Source organism: Lagopus muta, chromosome 1, assembly GCF_023343835.1.
Source record: "Lagopus muta isolate bLagMut1 chromosome 1, bLagMut1 primary, whole genome shotgun sequence".
Classification (NCBI taxonomy): domain Eukaryota; kingdom Metazoa; phylum Chordata; class Aves; order Galliformes; family Phasianidae; genus Lagopus; species Lagopus muta.
This window is the reverse complement of record NC_064433.1, coordinates 118,752,891-118,772,422: the sequence shown is the minus strand read 5'-3', so window position 1 is coordinate 118,772,422 and position 19,532 is coordinate 118,752,891. Positions and strand designations below refer to the sequence as shown.

Genomic DNA, 19,532 nt, shown 5'->3' with positions numbered 1-19,532 from the left:
CAAACAAAGGCAAAGAGTTTCCCATTCCAGTTGACATGAACTTTAAGAAAAGCATAGAAACTGTTACATAAAAGCTCTTAAAAGATCCACACATGATACTCTGGGGGGAAAAACACTATTTCTGTACACAGAATTAAATAAAACCCAACAAAAACCAACCAACCAGAAGAACAGCAGCACTAAACAACCCTCTCTCCAACCACACACACTGTTCAGAAATTACAGCGCTTGGTAAGGAGAAGAATATTCAGCAGCAGTGTCACCAAATCATTACAGTGGCTGATAGTTTCACAGCCCTCTACAGCCTACTTTTTTACACGTCCTTATTACTCTCTTCCTTCATTCTTAATGATAGCATTACTTAATGCTTAAGGAATACAAATTAAAGGTAATTGGTAGATGCAGTCAAGATACAGGCTGGCATAGTTCTAATGGAGTGAATGGAACATTTGTCAGACTAAGCTTCAACGCAAACACAACTCTTCCTAATTAATATGTGCTGTAGCCTCACCACAGGCATTCAGAATATTATTTCTCTTACATCCTTTTATGCAAACAGACAATAAAAGCAACAGAATCGGGTAATGTTTCCTAAAGTTGAGCCAATCCATCTCAAGGCCATGTATTTAAATTGCAAGAAAATGTAGAAGTGTCAGCAAGTACCTCGTGCTAGCTTCAAATAGCTGCGGGACTGAACTTCAGTTTCTAGGAGCTCATGCTTCCTGCTACTCTAAGAATTCTAATAGGGAGCTGTGTCCTGTAGGAAAAATCAGACAGACCGTAAATCCAAAACACCCAAAACTATGCCTAATGACATTTCTGTGCTCAAAAGCACCTCTACAGATTTTGCCTTCTCATAGCAATCTGCTCTAACAGCAAGAACAACTGCCCAAACAAGCATAAAAAGAAATCAACCTAAAATGCATAGGCTACTAACATATCCCACCCACACATAAACAAGCTACAGAGAAAATAAAAACATCTGGACCTCGGAAAGTTGCCAGAAAAATTACATATATTGGCTTCAAGAGAAAGTATAAGGTCACGACACCTCATCTTTGCTCCCAACTAGGACTAGGTAGAAGAAATGCCATCAATTCTGTAAGGCTTACAGACACAAAGAGGTATTGCCAAAAAACATTGAATTCCCTGCATGATACACAGTTCCAAATAATAGTAAGATATACATAAGTTCTAAACAAACAGCAGTTGCTCTAAGTATGATATTACTGCTCCATCTCTGAAAAGACAAATTCTACTAGCACATTCTGTCCTTTTTTCAGGCTCTGATTAGGTTCTCTTCCTGCTTGTGGCTTGGAGCCTTGGGAAGCAAAAGAGGAGGAAAGGGGAAAAAAAGTGCTTAGTCCCTTTTTTAGTATGACATAATAGTTCTTTCATAAAGCTACAAAACACAAACATGAGCAAAATCAGGAAATAATTGAGTTTCCTTAATACATCCATTTATATTATCTACACTGAACCATCAGCAAAACAGTATCAGGTATATCCATGTATACTTAAATAAATACATACATATATCCTAACATCAGCAACTACAACACAGACTAGAAAAACACTGCCAAAAAGAACGAAGAGCAGTACGTTCTGTTTCTAAACTCTGAAATTTACACTAGTTCTGCCAATTGTATAATTACAACCAACACTACCAATTCAGATGCTTACTGATGTACTGCAAAACAAAATACTAGTCACTAAAAGCTAGTAAAAGAATTAACACTAAAGCTTCACATTACTGTGCCCAGCACACGACCACTGCACGCATTTAAAATACTTTCCCTTTTGCACGGTCCATAGGATCTTCAAGCTGCTTCTTACAAAGCTGGAACTGCTGACAGCCTCAAACAGCAACGCTGCCTCCCGCTCCATTCCCCCTCCAGTATTCCCCTCCTCAAAGCCTAGATCAAAGCTCAGCCATCAAACCAACAAACTCAACACCACACCTGCCCCCATGAGCAACACACGGGATCCATTCTGCTGCTCTGCAGTCAGCACCGCTGCCTTCCCACCCAGCTGAGTCTCACCAGTTCCCTGTGATGGGGAATGGCAGTGAGTCTCTGCGACTGCCCAGGAGTCTCACATCACCTCCAAACCAAACACCCAGGGCAGCCTCCTCACCGGGAGCATCCCCACCTCCAGAAGCCAGATGAACGGGTTGAGGCGTGGCATTATTTGTATCACTCTCGGAGCACCCAGCACAGCCCACAGGCAGTTTTGGTGCTGTGCTGCTGCTCTGTGCTCAATTCCTTTCGAAGAACTGAGCGCTGCCAAGTCAGTCCTCAACTGTATTTCCATGGTACAAAACTGGCTCGGTGGATCTGTGCCTTTCAAGGCACGGGGGCTGGAAGGAGAAAGACTTAACTAGTTTTGCCTTCACCGTTGCTAAATCAGTAATAACAGCAACAATAAACAGCATGTCAGTGATGCCGTTTTTCTCCACAATGTCCTCATTTCCATTGACAGAAACAGTATTTTCACACGATGGAACCTATCTGAAAGGTTCTTCCACCAATTCTGTTATTTCATGTTTTTCCATAATAATAGTCTTAATGGTTTAATAGGTTTCAGTCGGAATTTGGAATAAGCAGCTAGGACTCCTTTCAGCTCCAAGACAGACAGCTGGGACACTACATTAACTCTTTAACTCCCAGTGCACTACATGATGTTATGATGTAGAATACCGATAACCAAAAATCATAAAACCATGACAACAGTCTAAAATATTACCTAAAGACAAATACACAGACACTACATTCCAGTAAAATTTCCAGTAAAAACAAACAAACAAACAAAAACCAAACACCTGAGTAACTGAATTGCAAATTCCTGCCAATTAAAAAACAAAACAAAACAACGCTGTAAGAACTCACTGATCCATAAAGGAAGTATCTTTGTAGGCACAGATGGAAATAACACTGCTTCCCTTAGTATGCACGTAACCTCAGTATCTCAGCAGATACAACAGCTTTCTCAAGTGGCTATTTCAGCAAGGCTGACTGTGATGTCACTTAATTAACAGGTATTCAGAGCACTCAGGAGAGCAGCACCTACAAGGGCTGGAGGAAAGGCAGGCATAGGGTAGCAGGGTGCAGAGGCAAAACAGGAGGGACAGGAGTCAGTGGGCTCTCTGATCTGGTGGGTATGAGCAGCAGCCAGAAGGCTGGGAGCAGAAGGCAGAGAAGGGATAGAATCACAGAATCGCTCAGGTTGGAAAAGACCTTAGAGATCATGGAGTCCAACCACACCCTAACCATCCTACCCTAACTAACAACCCTCTGCTAAATCATGTCCCTGAGCACCACATCCAAACGGTTTTTAAACACACCCAGGGATGGTGACTCAACCACCTCCCTGGGGAGCCTATTCCACTGCTTAATAACCCTTTCTGTAAAGAAGTGTTTCCTGATATCCAACCTAAACTTTCCCTGGAGAACTTGAAGCCATTTCCCCTCGTCCTGTTACCTGTCACCAGTGAGAAAAGACCCCGCTCTTGCTGCACCTTTCAGATACTGGAAGAGAGCAATAAGGTCTCCCCTCAGCCTCCTTTTTCCCTGACTAAACAGCCCCAGTTCCTTCAGTCTCTGCTCATAGGGCATATTTTTCAAGCTCTTCATAAGCCTTGTCGCCCTTCTTTAAACCTCCAAGACAGAAGCATTTTTGGACAATGGGGATCATTTTTCTTTCCTACAAAGAGTCCAATTATGGATTTAAAGGGCTCTTGCACGCACACAGGCCAAATGCTAAGGCAGCTGTTAGAAAGGTGTTAGGCAATACTAACAGGGATGGGTAGCACATTTTCCAGGAATGGAATGCATAGAGGTTTCAGGAGGAAGGTAAAACAAAAGCAAGCTTCCTGCAAGGAATTCCTCTGTTTCGTTTATGATCCCCTGGAACCTCTGGTTGTGAAGGTTAAAAAGAAAACATAAGGAGAATAAAATGAAATGACTATCAAACAAGAGGTAAAGATCTCTCCTGTGTATCTATGATCCAACACAAACAACATCTCTGAAATTTCACAGCTGATTTGCAGTCCAGAAAGGTTATATTCCTGCTTGTAAAACTAACAAAGACAGGTTGCCATTCCAACGTGAGGCAGCAGTGCAGTTACAAAAGCCCCTGTCCTGTTTCATCGATTCTAAAAACCTAGCTATACTCAACAACTTCATAAACAACTACAACCACTCTTCTTGTCAATCTGAAAAAAAAATAAATCCCTCCCCTCCCACTTCTGGCAATATCTGCAGGTCCCCTGGTGAGCAGGCAAGACTGAAGGCTGTCACACACAGCAGTTCAGTTTACCAGGGTAACACTATTTCATCCCACATAGAATTGGCTTCGTAAATTAAAGCAGGAAGGCATGGCACTGCACCACAGTTTCCTGCTTTCTACATCTCCATCTGCTATCAGCAAAATCTTAACTGTCTCAGCTGCTGTTGCACTCACAAATTCAGTTTTACACTGCAGTGCAAACTTACACAAGGAACTGGTTAAAACAAGACCAACAAGAAAACAACAGCCTCCCAACTGCCTCCTAATGCTGTTTCTTAAAGAAATACAAGAGAAAAACCAGGATAGTACCTATCATCCCTATTTACTTTATTTTCTGGTTACAAAAGTACAGATTTTGGATTTCACATTGAAGTTTTCAGTCCAGAAAGATGCAGAAAACCAACCTTAAACCATACAAACAAGCACTGTAACTACACCTTCTACCTCCTCTTTTTTGACTGTGTAATGAACAGCAAAGCAGATAACTAGGAACAGAACAACCACCTCCACTCATTCCTGCTTACATTTCTCTACCCAAAAATATAAAGAAAGCAGAGAAGACAATGACCAGATGCATATTTCATACATTGCTTACAAATTCAGCACCAGTATCTCTAACAAAGACAAGGTATCTGCAGTGACTGACGCTAGTAAATTACACCTTAAACAATTTGCTCAGATTTATACAAACTTCTCTCAGAGAACCTTCCAGCTGAACATAGCTGCAGATTCATCAGCACTGAAAAGAGACAGAGAAAATAAATCACAAATACCTTTTCTGTTCCGCCTTGCATACTGAATTGCAGAGCATAAGAAGAGTATAAACCTGTATTTGTTCGGGTGTGTAAGTGTGTCTGTGTTAAAATTCAGAGCGGCTGTTTTGCAGATTTGAGAACAGGAAGCATCTCTGACAGAACTTCACAGTGAAAGTCCCCTGAAAAGCACTAATGCATATGTACTGCATACACATCATTGCTACCTCCCCTTTCCTCTTTCTTCCCTACATCTGTCTCTTACTTTGCATTTTTTTCTGTGAAATTTAAATACACTTTTGCTGAAGACAACTTCAAAAGCCTTTTCCATGTGAAAATGTAGCACTCTTGAAAAAATATATTTTTTTCTTAAATAACACTTCATGTTAACTTACTTTAATGTCATCTTTGATTGCAGATCTTTTTCCCCAAGCTGTATGTATGAATGCATGGTAACCATGACCCTTCGAGCCCCCTGACCGTGTTAACTGAGTGGTTTCAAATCAGCCCAAACATTTGATTTTTGAAAAACTCAACAATTTCTGTGGAATGCTATCATAAATTCATTCAAAAGGAAAGACCAATCACGGGAAGGAAAGTTATTTTCCATAAGCAGTCATTGCTTTCACTTGAAAGCAGCATGCAAAGTATCTCAAGAATTTCAGTACTCATATTTACCTCTAAATAATGTTCTCAAGCAACCTCTCTTACAACCAGTTCTGATAAGCAACACAAATCTGGAGTTGCATTCAACTCCACCATTCCTCCATAGTGTCCCTTTTTGCCTGTCTCTCGGCCACCTTCCTAACACCAGAAAATAGCTAGGGCCCCTTGCAATAAGCCATGAATTCATTGCTAGTGAGCCTAACGGCACAGACTGAACTGCACTCAGAGCACCCCCACATAGCTGTAGATGCCCCTGCTCATTGCAGAGGACTTGGACTAGATAATGCTTGAAGGTCCTTTCCAACTCAAATGATTCTATGATTCTATGACAACCAAAAGAGAATGTCTGCAATTACTTGTAATCTCAATGGGCAGAAAGATTACATTCAATAAACTCAGCAATGGCAATGCTGTTATGGGTGAATATATCTCCCCATGTTTAAGGATATTTTTCCATGAGAAAAACTAAAGAAAGATGAAGTTTTTCACTGAAGATATTCACCAATCACATTTTTAGGAAGCCTGTATTTTCTATCACGTTACCTCATTTAGAGAGGGAAAGATCAGCTACACAACAGTGCATCTGACTTTGCCTTCAAGCATGATACGAGAATGAGGAAGAACTTAATGTGGTTTTTAGTTCTTCAGAAAACAGCTCTCAGTGCTGAGTTCAGAAAAAATTAAGAAAAAACTTAGAGAAAAAAAAACACAGCACAGAATACAAAACATGTACTGTTGTTCCAGAACTTCCGACTGAAACCAAACTATTTTTTTAATCATTTGACTGGACCCCACAGACTGAAGTCATTTTGGAAAGAAGAGGCCATAAAAATTAGGTATTAATGGAAAGAACTTGCCTTCATACATATGTTATGATATTCTCATAACAGAAATTCACAGGCCACATTTATTTAGGTCACTGAATTCTACGCTCCTAAAATCAGCAGCAAATTTCAAATATCAGCCAGGAGAAAGCTTAGAGAAAACTGTTTTTATCCCAGAGAACTTTTCAAGTGTCTTATGTTTCAGCTGGGACGGAATTGTTTTCTTCAGTGTTTGGTATGACATTATGTTTTGGCTCCAGGAGAAAAACAATGCTGATAACACATCAGTGTTTATAGGTGCTGCTAAGCAGTGTTGCACAGAGCCAAGGCCATTCTCAGCAAAGGGCTCAAGGAGCTGGGAGAGAACAGAATTAGGGCAGCTCATTGGAAAAGGATAGTATCTATCTATGTACAGATAGATAGATTTGTCATAATTATTATCCTTTTCTCTATGTTAGTAAACAGTAAATAGTTTTATCTCAACCCATGAGTTCCACTTTTTTTTCCCTGATTCTCTCTCCTGTCCCACTGGGAAGAGGAGAAAGTGAGTGAACAGCTGTGGTGCTTAGCCACCTGCTGGATTAAACCACAACAGCAGTCTACCAAAGTTAAAGAAAAATATTATTGATACATAACGAGTCCCCAAATTCTTTCTTTCCTCAAAATGTGGATTTTCAGAGATAAGCAAGAAACAAGGTATCCATTTTTCCCCTTCACTCCTTTCATATCCTTGAGTCTCTGACTTCCTCCTCCTCATTGTTGCCTGACAGATAAAGAGCTATTCTTTGCTCTTGGCAAGGACGAGAACAAGTATTACTATGTGGGTATATTTTTTCCTATTGCAACACCTGAGGCTCCCAAGTCCCCCCGCTACAGAGCCTACAAGTTTGCCAAAATACCACTGTCCCAAATTATCTTGATGTATGGAATGCTGTTGAAGAAAAGTGAAATAACATAATTACATGTAGATGTATAAACACACAACAGGCTCCCAGTTAGAAGAAGAAAAGAGACTGACACCCTTTGAAAGTGGAAAGTCCCTCTGAAACTGCAGTAACAAACTTACAAAAAGCCCATTCATGCAGTTTATTGTAGCCTTTGTTCTCTTTTCCATAGCTGGAGAGATAGGTTTACAGAGATTTATAGAAACTAACAGCCTAGGTCTACAGTTACATATCATGGAGGCCCAGAGATACTCAAAGAATGCTTGCAAGGGACCTTAAAGATTACCCAGTTCCAACACCCCTGCCCTGAGCAGGATTGCCAACCACTAAATCAGGCACTAGATCAGGCTGCCTGGAGCCCATCTAACCAAGCCCTGAATGTCTTCAAGTGAGGATGGAGCATCCTCAATCCCACTGTCCAGGTCATTGATAAAGATGTGTGCAAACATATCCAAACACACAAAGATGTTCAGTAAAAAAGACATACATGCATATTTTTTCATTTCTAAAACTTTGAATGGCTTTCCTCAAATCAGTATTAGTGGTAGTTATTTAGTAGATTACGTGAAATACTGAATAACAATACATTTTGATACGTTTTCTTGTAGGTCATTGTTTAGAAAAAGATCCACTTTAATTATTCCCAGCTAGTTCATCTATCAGTAAGTATTCATATAAACCTTCTAGAAAACCTAAGGAAGCAATCTGGAGAAGAAGCAGCAACAGCTACAGAGAGAAGATAGTATTGCAAACGCCATAGAAAAGACCACATATTGTTTTATTTCTTTTGACATATAGGTTGCTCTAGAATGATTACTTTGCTCCCAGACAACACAGCCAGGCATAACAACTGAAAAGCAGAGAATGGCAGGGGTAGTTATTTTCACTTTCAGGATATTGATACTATATTGCCTTTACAATAAATCAGTCCTTCCTTACTAATGCAGCCCCCGTGGAATATTATATTGCAGTATATCAACAGTCTTGGATCGAAGAAATATGATATCAAGGCTGACAATCTGAACAGCATAGTACACAAAACATGGACATACAACACAAGAACAGTTCCACTTTGTACTCACTCTTACAAAGTTGTCAGGGAACAAACCTCTTCTGCCTTTGAGCTGTCCTTCCCACCAGCCTCCATCATCTTTCTTGATATTGGTGATTATGTCACCTACAGTGATTGTCAGCTCATCATCATGTTGAGCTTTGTAGTCGAACTCCACAATCGCCTCCACTAAAAGAGAAAAACACACATTACAAAATCAGTGACTGTACATCTACATTTCTGTGCGTTCGAAAGGAATAAGAAACTCCAATCCAATCAGTGAAAGTAACGTAATTTTGTTAAGCAAGAAAGCACATAAAATAGGCAACTTGTAACAGTAACATTTTGGTGGATAACTGCTAAGTGAGGAGGCAAAAAAAAAAAGGAAAGCACAGTAATGCTCATCACAGCTGAGGCAACAAATGGCTTACATTTTTCAGTTTGTGCAGCTTCAGCAAAACTACTCCAGTAGCATTACAAGGGTTATTTCTTGGAAAACATTTAGCAATATTTCTTTGACTTTTGAAGTATTTTCTTTCTGGACAGGTTACACAAGCATCCCAAGCCACTGCACCAATTTGCTAGATACATCCCTGATAAATTAAAGAGCATTTATCAGGATAATTTTTTATTTTTTTTTCTGGTATAATGCTGAGTTCACTGTTATTTACACAGAAATGCAAAGCTTTGGTGCATGAACAATGCTCTCATGGGGTTTTACCAACAGGAGAAAAATTTCCTTTCATTTGTAAATCTTTATCAGAGGATGCGAAGATGAAATACTCCTGCCGCTCTGAATGCCTGCTATCAGAGGTTATAAGCTCATTACCTCTACATGGTGAGTCATTTCTTTTCCTGGAAGGACCCCTGAAACCACACACACAGGGCAATATATATTGCAAAGTCGCAGTAGAGAATTAGGGAAGTAATAAAGACAGGAAAAAAAAAATCATTTGAAGAATCAAAAGGAATGGATTTGAGGTATTCAAATATAGTAGCAACGGTTATATTTAGCAATTCATCAAACATTTTGTAGGAGGGGCCTGACTGGTAAGGTCACAGATAGTCGTATTTGTAATGCGTTCCCCGTTTTCTTCAGTGGAAAACCAAGCCCCAGGATGTTCCACCAACCTTCACACTGCAACCACTGAAACAGAAACAGGAGAATAGATATGTGCTTTCTACAAGAATGACTGCGCTGCGTAAATTCGGCAAGACCGGGCCATCAAACAGGCAACACAACTCACAAAGCAAAGCTAACAGACCGTGGAAATGTTCTGCCTAACTACAAAAGCCCCAAGGAGTGCACTGAATTAAGCTGACAGGAAAGCACAATTATTCCTTTCCACTCCCCCAAAATGTCACACAGACAATGCTGAACATCTTCCTTCCTCCCCCAGATCTTGCAAGTCACAGCTAAAAGAGCATTCTGACTTACAGATACATCCCAGGCACAAAGCTACAGCTGATTATATTTATCTATCGCTTCTTTTGTGAAGACAAAAAACATACAATAACCACATACATGATGTTCATAAGAGCCCTGCTATCTACTACACAAACAGCAGGAGACAAAGTGAGGCACCACATACACTACAAGTTAACATGCAAAATAGAACTGAAACTGAAGACATTCAGGCTGGGAAGAATCTCAGAGGGTCCTTCTGAGGACTTTTTGTCCAGTTCAGGACTAGCTCTCAGGTCAGACCTAACTGCTTTGGGTTCTTTGTACCACATGCTAGATGCATTAGAGCACAGACATTTCAGAGAAGAACCCAGCCATCCTGATTTCCAGAGAGAGCATGAGAGCTTTCCCAATAGTTCTTATGGGCACTTCCTTGTTTTTATATAGGTATGTTTTGGGATGGGTTGCCTTCAGTTCTGTTTTGTTGATCACAGGGTCCCTACTGTTTCCTTATACATTTTGCTTGAGTGTTGGTTATCTCCCTCCCCCACCATTACTAATTTAAAGGTCTTCTCATCTGATTGGCTGGTCTGTTAGCAAAGATGCTTTTGTCCCCCTCTGGCGGATCACATCTTTTTCAAGCTACCCTCAAAAAGGGTCCCCATGGTCACAAAACTAAAACTCCATCACTGACATTAGCTACATAGCAAATATTTACCTGCTGGATCTATCCGTTCCTTCTCAGACACTTCCCTCTCACCAAAAAGATCAAGGTCAAAACTGCCCAGGCACTCGTGCCCTTAACCATGGCCCCAGAGCTATGCAGTCACTACTGACAGCATCATTAGAGCCTATGTGGTGGCAGAGCAACAGGGCACGTTATGGGTGACACAAGCCTCATCAGCCGTTTCACAACATTCTAGACCCAAGCTGCTAGCAAGCAGCAAACCTCCACAGATGACAGGTCAGGTCAGATAGGAGCCTCCAACTTCCATAGCAGAGAATCACAGAATCACAGAATTGTAGGGGTTGGAAGGGACCTCCTGAGATCATCGAGTCCAAACCCCCTGCCAAAGCAGGTTCCCTACACCAGGTCGCACAGGTAGGCATCCAGGCAGGTCTTGAACATCTCCAGAGAAGGAGACTCCACCACCTCCCTGGGCAGCCTGTTCCAGTGCTCCGTCACCTCACTGTAAAGAAGTTCTTGCGCATGTTTGTGCGGAACTTCCTATGCTCCAGTTTCCAGCCATTTCCCCTTGTCCTGTCTCCACTCACCACTGAAAAGAGTCCGGCCTCGCCATTCTGCCCCCCACACCTTAGATATTTATAGACCTGGATCAGGTCCCCTCTCAGTCTTCTTTTCTCAAGGCTGAACAGACCCAGTTCACTCAGCCTTTCTTCACAGGGGAGATGCTCCAGGCCCTTCACCATCTTTGTGGCCCTCCGCTGGACTCTTTCCAAGAGATCCCTATCTTTTTTGTACTGGGGAGCCCACTACTATCTCCCTACTACTCTCCCTACTCCCCACTGCTATCTACTATCTACTACTATCCTACTAGTATCACTTGCCACTTTCTCCTTGAGGCTCGGGTTTAGCCGGCTTGTGTGACTTTTTGGACTGAGCACCCAGTCCTCTTATCAACTACAAGAGCATTGAAACTACTCTGCAATTGCACATCCTAAAGTACAACAGCAGCAAGAAACTATAAACTTCCAGCTTCCAGACTTGCCATCCTGGGAGTCCCCAGCAGGCACAGATTCTGCTGGCCTCTCATTAAGGAACATTGGATGTTTGGACTCTTACAGTCTCAAAGACTTGGAGAAGGTCTGAAAAGCCCAACCCTTTGAGCTCAACCATCCAAACCATTATTAAAATCCACCTAGCTGTCCTGCAGCATCTCACCACAACCGCTGAGGCATTTCACACCATCTCTGGTAGAGTTTCTGGATGTCTTCCATGCAAACTGCTACACTACCTAGAGAATCTGTTGAGCTAACCATTGCAGTTAGCACAACCCAGCTGTGGTGCAATGATGAGGCGGGAAAGAAGTAAGCATCGGGCTGGCTTGGACTACCGATTCTTCAAACACTTCTCAACATTCAGACTTCAACAAGACATACTGAATGAAGGAAGGCAAGCAACTCTCCCATTCTCCAAGCAGTGGAGTTATCTTCTTGAAGTCTGCCTGCCTTGCACTAAATCTTAAGCAGACAGCTGTTCAGCCACTTTTGTTTTATTAGAAGTTTAATTAAACAAACAAAAAACCTCTTTACTGCACAGGCTCTTCTCTGTCTACAATTTTTTCAACTTATTGAGAAATTTATATAAATATTTTTAAATGCTATCTCTTCTCAGAGGATTTGATTACTGTAACATAAGTGTGTGTAACCCAACAGAAACATACAAGTCACCAAGAATGGACCACACAATTAAGATGTTTATAAACTCTATAAGAAAACCAAATGCACGGTTTGGAAAGAGGGGCTAAGAGTACACCTAGCAAATGTGCAGACTGCAGCAAACTGGTGGGAAGGTACTCAAACTTCTCATTCAAAACACTACTGAAGAGCATATGAAAGCCTAAAAGTGTTTCATAATTCACAGCCCCATAAAATTGCAGTTTTTAAATCATGTTCACTTTCTAAAATGTATTAAACCATGCCATCTTCTCAAACTGAGATTTGAAACATTCATCCTGCCTGCCAGTCAAATTTAGTCTTTTTTGTTTCTCTTGATGAGGAATTTTGTCTTTACAGAAGCTGGACTGATATTGGAGGCAATACTGATCCGGGCATGCTAAGCGGATCTCAGTTTTTCATCTGCAAGTAAATCATACCTCATTGCTGAAGTGCTGAGCTAGACTTCTCCTCAGGAACAGGGCTAACTAAGTGCCATGGTTTGCACAGTGATTTATGATGTGAGAAAACACTCCATGGACAGTGAGCTCAAACTAGTTTTGTTTGTTAATCAACAAAGGCTGGTCATAGGCATGGCTCTGCCAAGGTAAACAGCTTGTTACATTAACAGCCAACAAAAATCCCTTTTAAGCTAAAAAGCAAAAGAAAGCAAAATTGGAGCAGGCAGATCTTGCCTCTCTTTATGGTGCAGTTTTCTTAAAAATGACTGAAAGACAAATCTGTCTCAACTTACAAACTCAAGCTGTAAGACCTTTTCTATAGGAAGAAGGCATTTTTCAGTTTAAGAATCATTTAGAAATCCAAGTATGAAATCCAAAATGAAAAGCTATTCAAGTTATTTTGATCTGAAAGGGGAATGCTTATCCTTACGCTGATAAAATCAGCTATTCCTAACATTGTATTACCATCGATGCAGATTGTAATAGCAAAACTCGTGAAATAAAGTCAAAACTAGCTATTACCAGCTCTGCTGGAAACTGCCACAGTCCAACTCATTACTGCAATGTCAGGGACAAAGATTTATATATATATTTAATTGAACGCTTAGTGGTTTGGGCTTAAAATAATAAAACTGAAATATGAAATGTTATGAAGCAGAAATTGAAATGGAACCTTTCAGTCACATTTTTAAAAGAATGCATATCTGGAAAAACTGTTGATAAAGGTTAACTATTCCCACCTTTTGTTCCCTGAATTAGTCTTATATGCACATGGAATTATTTGGTTGATCGTCACGAAAGTTTTTCCACTACTTGTTTGTTTCTTTAGTAAAATCTAACCTCTTCAAACTGGATTTGTCAGAACATTTTTTTAAGCATGCCACCAAAATTTGAAGAGATGAATGTCTCCGTTTATGCTATTTTCAATTACTGTACAGTGGCTTTCCAAGCAAGAAATGAATCTAGAAAAGAAACAGCAATTTGCTACTGTGCAACAGAAACTACATTATTAAATCAGCTCCTGCTCTTATCTGAAGTGTGTAGGCACAATGGAAATGTTATTAATGTCTTTGGCATACTTCCACCCAAGTAACAGCATCCATATGGCAGCACCACATTCTGCAGCAGCATGGTTTCACACATGATTGCAGACCTTAATCCTAGTGTACACAGCAGTGTACGCAGCAGTCAAAGAGTTAAGAGTTTATCTCCTACAAGTTTACAAAAAAAAAACCAAAGCACCAAAGAACTGAAAGTATTCCATACTGAAGTTTTAAATTAGTGTTCCAATGACATTTCTTCAGAAGACAGTGCAACAGTGCTTTTCTTTTTTGCATAAACCTAACTGTTCATAACTAACAAAGACTAACAGCGTGAACAGGCATCCTACCACAACCTCACTGTTACACCACACTGCATAAGCCTCTATGGGAAGGTCTCAGTGACTACAGAAAGCTTCAAGTTCTCTACCACCTACAGTAAACAGATTATCAAAAACTACTAATCAAAAATTTGTTTATCTTCTGTTATATGCCATTTCTGTCATAAAGCAGTCACAAAGATTCATTTGGTAACAAATACTTAATAGTTTATCAACATTTTCATTATAAACACATTTCATAACCAGTTACAATCTGGCCATCAAATTCCATCTGCCTCAAAACTTAGTAAACAAGGTCTTCCTTCAAACATGCTGCTCTGTTTGATAAACCTCAGTACGAGCTGGTTAAAATAGCACGCTTTTGTGTTTGTAGGCATACTTTAGAAACAAAACGTCTTTTTGATATACAAGTTGCAACAAACCTCGTATTAGTATATTAGGAAACATTAGCAGGTTAAATGTAGACCGAATGACAAAGGATGACTTATATCTAGAGCTCAAGTGGAAAAACAAACAAACAAACTACACTACACTCAGTAGCGTTGTTCTCCTAGCCCATGCCTGGAGAGCCAGATGGCCTGAAGATCAAATGCGACCTACAAAGCCGTTGCTTTCTGGACTCTGGGAACAGCAAGCAGTTGGCAGGCCAATCAAATGTGGGATGCTGTGGTACAAAGGTGTCCAAGGGAGGAGGAGGCAGGTTTTATTACAGAGGGTGCAGCATGGATTAAATGGGAGTGCACTGGTACGGCCACAGAATGCTCATCTGGGCTCCAAGAGTCCTTCCTTCTCCAAACCATTACAGCCACTACAGGCATCATGCTATAACTTCTTGACAAATAGGGATGATTGTTACTCAATATTTGTTAGTATTTGGGATGGAAAACATGTCAGTGTATGGCTCTTCTACTTCAGAAAAAAAACCACCCTCAACTCTCAATATTTTTGCACATTATCATTCTAGCCAAACAAGCCCCTGCCTCCCTTTTAGGCAACACTCTGGCAAGACAGAAACACCTACTCCCACTTGCTACCTGTAAAATGTGTGTAAAGAACAACTAAACAATAATACCAATATACCATTAAGTTTATATTTTAAATGCAGATAGCAACTGGGATTTTTAATAAAGCTTGAGCTCTCAGTTTTCCATCACATCTGTGGCAGAAAAAATTAACATTTCGTATCTGCTGCACTTCAAGTAATCATTAAAGAAACATAATTTTCTTGAGAAATTAGTTCCAGACTTCGTTCATTTTCTTTCTTTTGCAACTGGAATAATTCAGTGCTGAAAGTATTTGCAAGGAGTCAGCTTCATGGAAAAAAAAAAGAAAAAGCTTGAGGGAGAGGAATTCCGTCTTCAAGAACTTAAATCCACACTACCTGATATACTGCAATTCCTCTAAGGCAACAGCTTTCAGTTTACATTATATTTTCATATTTACCCTTTGAAAACATCGAGGATGGAGCTAAAGGTCATGGTCCTAAAATGCTACCTTCACTCAATCACTCGGTCACAAAGAGCAGAGCAATCACAGGAGGGAGCCATGTAAGTCACACAGCATGCAAATCTTTTTATGTCACAGTCATCAGCGGCGCTTTTCTCTAGCTTGCAGGACAGAGGAATTAACCAGCTTCCTCAGCAGCCTCCTCCTGGTTCCCTGCCCAAAAGCTAATCCTGCTGGCTATCAGTTCAGCCACCTGGCAATGCCTTCACAGCAATGCCAGGGGAAGCACCTGTCCCAGTCCCCTCCTGCAGGCCACAAACACCCCTCACACATTCTGGCAGCAGAAACACAGTAGCCAGCCACAGAGCGGTTAGGGCAGACGGAGAGCATCTGAGGGAAGCTCTGCTGTGAAACCAACATGCCCACATATGTGCTCACACAGAAGCGTTCCAAAGAGCCACCTGAGCACAGGCCACTGTAAGAAGACAAAAGTATGTCCTCTCACAGAACCATGCTGCACCCCAATGCCTGCGCTTATGGAGTAAACAGCTTGTTACTGGCCCTGCTTGAAACCCCTCTGCCTTACATTGAGGAGCGGTGCAGAGAATCCCGAGCAAAATCTGATTTGGAGGAAAGTGTGTACACTCCTGCTTAGGGCTGTCCTGAGGAGACTTGTCTGGGCAGCAGCAGAGCTGAAGCCTCTCCAGCTTACATAAAGGCCTAGCTATCCCTCCAGGAAAAGAGTTTTCCCAGTTTTCTGTTTGTCAAAGAAGGATTAGTATGCGTGGTTCCAGTTTCTAAGAAAAAACAAACACTATGTTATTCTAATGGAATTTACTCAGCAGCACATTATATTATGGTGTTAAGGCATTCGGTATAACCACAATTCATCACTGAATTAATTTACAGTTACAAGATGAAGAACCATAATAAGTCAGTATTTTAGTATTTATGTACGTCTGCAGTGAGTTTCCAAACAAAGCATTCATTTCATAGCAGTTCTGCACTAAACAATTTCAGACAAGGTACTTCTAATCAACATTATGAATTCATTCTGTTGGGTTTTTTGTTGTTTTGTTTGTTTTTTTTTAAGTTTATCATAATAGTTATGTCTCACTGCATTTATTATTGCCACTTTCCTATAAAGACACTAAACTTTCAAACAATATGCCAAAGTACATCTGATCATCAGAGCCGTTCACGTGCAAGGCGCAAGCAAAGAAAGAACTGATCATTGCAGGAGTTCTAAACTGCAGCAGTCACATCTGTGCTCCCAAAGGCTCCCTAATATTCCTGGGTAAATCTAACAATAGGTGTTAGATTTATATGGACCAAGTCTCCGTAACAGTTTTGAGAGAGAGCCTGCACAGAATGTTTTTGACATTCACGTCGGTGTCCATCTGGAAAGTGTCAATATTCCATGAATTAATTTATCTTTTCCTACACTGCTCAACAACTTCCACAACTGTCTTGGTCAGCAAACTGCTAGAATCAGATTGTCACCCCTATACTTTCAGTTCCTTGCTTCCATCAACCACAGGACTTCCCAAACACAGCAGATGCTCCCAGTATTTGGCATTTACCCACAAGCTTACTTTGATGATTCATGTGGTCACCAAGATTGTAATTGATTGCGTTAACCTCCAACTGAAGGAATGCAGTGCTTCTTAGAAGAAAAATTGTCCTGAAAGTTGATGGACTCATTTTAACATCATCATTTACCTCAGATACTAATGAGCAAAACAAGCCATCCAGAACAAATGAAAGACCGATTACATTCAGAGACACATTCAACATCATCACCTTAACATGAGTTCTTGGCTCCTCCAATATCAATAAGAAGAAAATCCGAAGTCTGTAAAGGATTACACCCATTGCTGGGATCAATAGGAGATGAGAGGAGGATTGTGCGTTAAGCTATGCAAACTAAGACAAATTACTCCTATTTAACTGAAATTATATGTATTTGTAAAAACTCGTTAGTAATGCTACTCATGGTGTCTAAATCACATTTCCCAGATAATTGAGAAGTTAGGAAGGATATTATTTACTTCTTCAGAACAACAAGAGGAAAGATTACTCTACTTACAGCTAAATATAGCTAGAACTATATATAAAATTACCATTCAGCTAAATTCAGGAGAATTGTCACTGAATGAATGCATAAAAAGGAAACAGGGTTGAAAAACTGATGCCACGAACATAACTGCTATTTAGGATTACTGAGAAATACTAACCCAGTAACACTGCCACTTGGTTCTGATCCTGTAGTTGCCTGGATCATATCTGTAGATGCTGACATACAAGTACTGAGGTGGAAGGTCAAATCAAAACAAAGTATTTCCTCAGAAGGTAGGGGAAAATTATCTTTTCAGTGATATGATGTGGCATCATCTGACACCCAGGAAGAGGAGAGAGAGGAGGTGGTAATCAGCAATTTGTTCAGTCTTCATATTGTGTACTACGTAAATTTCATTTGTTGAAATTTCATACCTTCCAGAACAGCAATATTCACCCAGCCTCGTTAAAACCAGACTAGAAGCATGTGTGTAATCATGAACATGAGATCATTTGAGCTTGGAAGATTTCACTATAGAAGCCTAAGCTGTTAATATTTAATCCAGCAGCAGCTCTTGTGATAAGATCTGTAAAATACTAAGATTGCAAATCAGTGACATTTTAACTGATATATTGTAAACTGTCACAAACAGATGTGCTGTACAACAGTAAGGACTTGGATTTGATGTAGCAGAGAAATAATCAGAAGCTTTTTACCCTTTAGCCCTCTTCTACATCTATGCTAAGTTCTATACAATCTACAGAACTCAGCATTCCGAGAAAGACTGGGCTCCGTGTGCAATTTCTCAACAGTTTCATAATCCATAAGCCAAATGAAAGGACACTTTCCGTAATGCTTCCATAGACAAGATTGTCAGGTGTTCTAAGAGCTATGAAAGGTATGTATGTGCTGAGGTTCACAGTCACAAGCACATGAGCTAAGACCACAGGTAATCTGCATTTCACTCCTATGGTCCAATACAAGATTTGCATGCTAGTACTACATCATCTCCACTGGCCTTTGTATTACACTGAAACAGACCAAAACACTTAATGTTTTATTAAAAAATTGAATTACATGATCAAATTGAACAATTACATGAGCAACAACAAAAGGCATTTTGAAGAACACATTTGATTAAAATGACTTCTTCACCACCCACCAATCTTTTTTCTTGATTAATAAAGAAGGCTGCTGTTCACAATCCTTATCAATCTGTCTTTCTGCATCAAATTCTTTCGTTCTCCCTCAAAACTCCAGTAAGTGTAGAAGTATTGAAAAAAAAAAAAAAGAAATGCTGCTCTAGAAGTAGAAATGATTGTATATAAGCATGTTTAGATTGATCTGCCCAAGGGTTTTCTGAAAGATAACTATTCTATCAGATCGTATCGTGTGTTGACTTTTCCCACTAAAAATCTCTCAAATTTCAGAATTCAGGATGCAATTCAGGAGAAGGCTCCTTTAATGCCTGTTCTCTCAGCTCACATCAGTACCTGCAGGTAATTTCTTCTTTCCCACAGTATGCAGAAATCACAAACTAACTTAGTTTAGTTCTTTAGCTCTTATGAATAAACACATTCCCAGATAACAACCATTAACTTCCCCGTTTTGTTCTCAGGATGCCTTTTAAAATCCCATGCATCAATATGCCTGAGTGAGAGAGCACTTCCATTAACAATTGCTTTTTTCATTTTCTTTTACAGAAACTCTGTGGATTTAGAAGAAGGTGAATCATTCCAGGAAAAACAATCCTGAAAGCAAAAACTGATGCAGACTGAACAAGTATATCTGAAAGCTTGTCACACACTTTAATTGCAAGCAACAACTGCTTGTGACCTGATGATAGCATTGCTTCAACA

General features: G+C 40.2%; 1 protein-coding gene across 3 annotated transcripts in view; it reads right to left on the bottom strand.

Moving 5' to 3' along the window:
• Nucleotides 1–19,532, bottom strand: part of SH3KBP1 (SH3 domain containing kinase binding protein 1) — a 220,043-nt gene that overhangs the window by 188,219 nt on the left and 12,292 nt on the right. For 2 of the 3 annotated variants that reach the window (XM_048932205.1, XM_048932195.1), the window contains one exon: nt 8,556–8,713. In XM_048932205.1, coding sequence (XP_048788162.1) covers nt 8,556–8,713 — 158 coding nt within the window. Of the gene's footprint in view, nt 1–8,555; nt 8,714–19,532 lie in introns of those variants that run through there. The other variant, XM_048932215.1, reaches the window with a different exon arrangement.